Raw genomic sequence first — 3,435 nt, 5'->3', positions numbered from 1 at the left:
GCGGCGCCAGCCGCTCCTGCCCCAGCCCGCCGCCCGCTCCCCTGCACCACCTGCGCCTCCTTTTCATCCGCTCGAGTCCCAAACAACAACACGGCCCTTGTCTCCTGATTCTTCTGCTGCTTTCCGGGAGTTAAGAAGAAGGAGGTCGGGCGGGAAGCAGCGGGGCAGAGGTTATGCTCAGTTACTTGCAAATTACGCTCCTCTCTCAGAGCGGTGCCATAAACATCAACAAACTCACTCGCTGCTTTGATGAAGCTCCTTTGAAACTGGTACATCATGAGTGGGCCTGGAAGCATTCTGGAACATAAAAAGGCAACGCGCTCAGAACACGTCTGAGTAACACAGTCCGCAGAAATAAAGCTTTGTCCTCACCATAAATTCAGCTCCGTTTTTCAAAAGTGCGGAACTAAAAAATAGCACCTCTAATTAATTCCCCCCATCCAAAGCAATGAGATCTATTGAAGTATCTTTGATTTATTCTTCCTCCCTTTTCTGCACCACACTAAACTCGTTTTTAATTTTAGCATTCCTTCAGTAACACAGAGTTTCGGTACATTAGCAAGCCCATGATTTCCAAGCAAGTTTAAAAATAAATTAAAAAGAGAAACAAGCCTCACCATAAAACTTTTAAGAGTCACCGTTCCCATTCAATTCCCCATTCTCCCGTCCCACCTGTACATCCCTTCAACGGGACATCTCAGGGCTGCCGACACTCTTCATTGCTTTGCAAACGGTTCAAACTCTGGAGCAAAGGTTGCCAATCATGCGAAATTATGTAGTGTTTTGTGATTTTTCTAGGCTGGGATCCACCAAGTTAATTACACTCATCGCCCTAATTAGATTTACCCTCTCCCCTGTGGTCTCTCCCTCTCTCGCATAAAACCCAACACCCAGAACAGCCACAGCAAGAAGCTGTTGTCGTGACAGGTCGAAGCACGTTGTGGGTGATGAGATGCCAACTGCTGCCAACACACCAACCCTTTGGGACGACAACCCCCAGTGATAACGCCATCGACTCGCACGCCGAAATTATTACTACAGTAAAGTTCAGCACCTGGTGCTGGAAAGGCCCCGCAGCAGCAGCCTTTAGAGAAGCTCTGTGCCCCCCTTCTGCCCCACGCCCATGAGAGAGGAGCCCACTGTGGAAAGCTCAGGGAAAAGCTTCAATCACAGGCAGGGGATGCAAGAAGGAGCTTTCAAAATCATGCACGCGTCCATCAGAGAGTTGACTGTGTTCCCTGGATCCTACTCAAATGTGTTGGAGGGTCAAGGGAAAAGCCAGAACAAGTTCTGAAAGAGAGGTTTCTTCTTTGTTTCTATTGAAGTGCTATTGTTAAGGATCTGCAATAACAGGCAGTAACACCTCAGACCATCAACAAACCCACCTCGAAGCCACAGGGCAGATGAGGCTTCCCTGCCTTACCTCAGGTAAGTTTTCAGTGCACTGGTAATGGTCTTTATCTCCCACTCTGCACAGATTTCTGTTTCGGTTTCTGTGGCTGTTTTGGGATCTAAGGAAAAAGAGAAGGAAGTGACCCAAAGTGAAGGTAATACCAGGTCATACCAGCTTAGCTGTGTGGGAAGACGGTCATGTTCCATTTAATTTGCTATTCCCCTGCTCAGCGATGACAAGTTGATCCCCAACAGACACTTCTGCAAGGAAGCAAAGTTTTTTACCTGAGACGGGTCACGCTCACTTGCAGGGGACAAGAAAAAGAGAAGAAAAACATTAATCGCGAGCAACGAGATGGGCACTTTGACTCACAGCGCGACATTACACAGGGAGCTGGAGACTGCGGTGTTCAGTGACAGCGGTGACAGAGCAGGGCACAAACACAACAGGGACCCAGACAAACAGAAATCCTCCCCAGGGCTCGGAGAAAGCCTCACCCCGAGGGGGCTGCACTGCATCGCTACAGCCCGAGCGAAGGTGAGCGACAGCAGCAGCGGTGACACGGCCTCCATGGCGGCGGTGGGTGACAGACGGGGTGGCAGAGGCAGGAGCCCAGCCCAGGCGTGCAGGGGGACAGGAGTCAGCTTGTTCTCACACCCAAGGCGGGGAAGAGACCCTGGAACCAACCCAACCCAACCCAACACGCTGGCGTTTGCGCGTTACCTGCGCCTCCACCCCCAGAGCCACTGTGGGCAGCGAAGCCTTGAGGAGCATCAGGTACAACAGCAAACCTCCCGGCATGGGGACAACCCAGCCCAGACCTCCAACAGTCTTCCAGCAAACACAACTCTACGAGATGGTGCCAGACTCTCAATGCGCAATGTTGGCGAGCGACAGCAGAGATTGCGCTGCCGTTTGCATCCACCCTCCATGGCCCCTGGCCACGGCTCGTGCCCGCCCTGTCACCAAGCACCACACGTAACACCACGGAGAGCTGGCTGCCGGCACAGCAAGCGCAGCTCTTGTAGCACTTGTGAAGAAGGTCTCCAAGCTCCCTCTGCATCGCCACCCTCCCAGGACACTTCTCTGCCAGGTCCTTGTTCCTACCGTGGAGCAGAAGCGAGGTCTGAGCTGCTCCCCTACTCACCCTCCAAGATTTACACTCCTGACTCTCCACGGCTGCCTTAGATGAAAACACGAATGGATCTTCCAAACGCTTTCCGGCAATAACTAGTTTTCCCACCCCTTGTACAAGCACACACATCCGCCCCGCGCCCCACCAGGCTCACGGTGCTTGTGCTGAGGGCGTTTGGCCGCCCGGCACTGCCCACCTGTACCCCAGCACCCCAGCTCTGCCTGGGGGTTCATAGCACCAGCTCACAGCTCCCACAGGGACCCTGGAGTTGCCCTCCTACCCCCCAGTTCCCAGCTCTGTGCAGCACGAGGGGCCAGTGAGCCTCCAAAGTGCCTCTATTTTTATTACTGAACACTGCAGCACACTTCTCTCCATCTCCTCCGGGGCCTTCCCTTCCTTTGCGCATTTTTTTCCCCGCCTATCTTTTCCTTTTAAAAGTTCCTTTAAAGCAAAGAAAAAAAAAACATGCAGCTGTTCTGGATGATGTAAATAGAGGCTCCGGACCAGACATCCATTCCTTCCCACGGCAGACACCAACCGCCCGCTGCAAACCATACTCACAGGAATCTGCAGCTTTCTGCTTCTCCCTGCGCTCTGTAAAACACCAGCTCAGGTCGGGGAGCCAGCCTAGCACGCGCAAAGTTCCATCGTGAGATCAATAAGGCATTTCTTTTACTCATTTCTGTGAAAAAACCTTGAGGCTTTGACAATAAAAGAGCCCTCGGGAAGCAGCGACCGTTCCCTTCTTCGGCACCTCCATCCATGCCAAGATCCTTTACTTTACTCTGCTCTGGTGAAACCCCACCTCGAATGCTGCGTCCAGTTTTGGTGTCCCCACCGTAAGAGGGACGTGGATCTGTTGGAGCGTGTTCCGAGGCGGCCACCAGGACGCACCAGGGGCTGGAGC

General features: G+C 52.8%; 1 protein-coding gene across 1 annotated transcript in view; it reads right to left on the bottom strand.

The window, feature by feature from the left end:
• LOC104274248 (rho GTPase-activating protein 26) overlaps positions 1 to 3,435 on the bottom strand; it is a gene marked incomplete at both ends in the record, with an annotated part of 44,392 nt that overhangs the window by 28,170 nt on the left and 12,787 nt on the right. The window contains 2 exons of the mRNA XM_009869823.1: positions 239 to 297; positions 1,424 to 1,511. Coding sequence (XP_009868125.1) covers positions 239 to 297; positions 1,424 to 1,511 — 147 coding nt within the window. The remainder of the gene's footprint in view (positions 1 to 238; positions 298 to 1,423; positions 1,512 to 3,435) is intronic.

The sequence above is a fragment of the Apaloderma vittatum genome, unplaced genomic scaffold, assembly GCF_000703405.1.
Source record: "Apaloderma vittatum isolate BGI_N311 unplaced genomic scaffold, ASM70340v1 scaffold10580, whole genome shotgun sequence".
Lineage (NCBI taxonomy): Eukaryota > Metazoa > Chordata > Aves > Trogoniformes > Trogonidae > Apaloderma > Apaloderma vittatum.
Note: the sequence above shows the minus strand (reverse complement) of the source record. Positions and strands in the feature narration are given on the sequence as shown.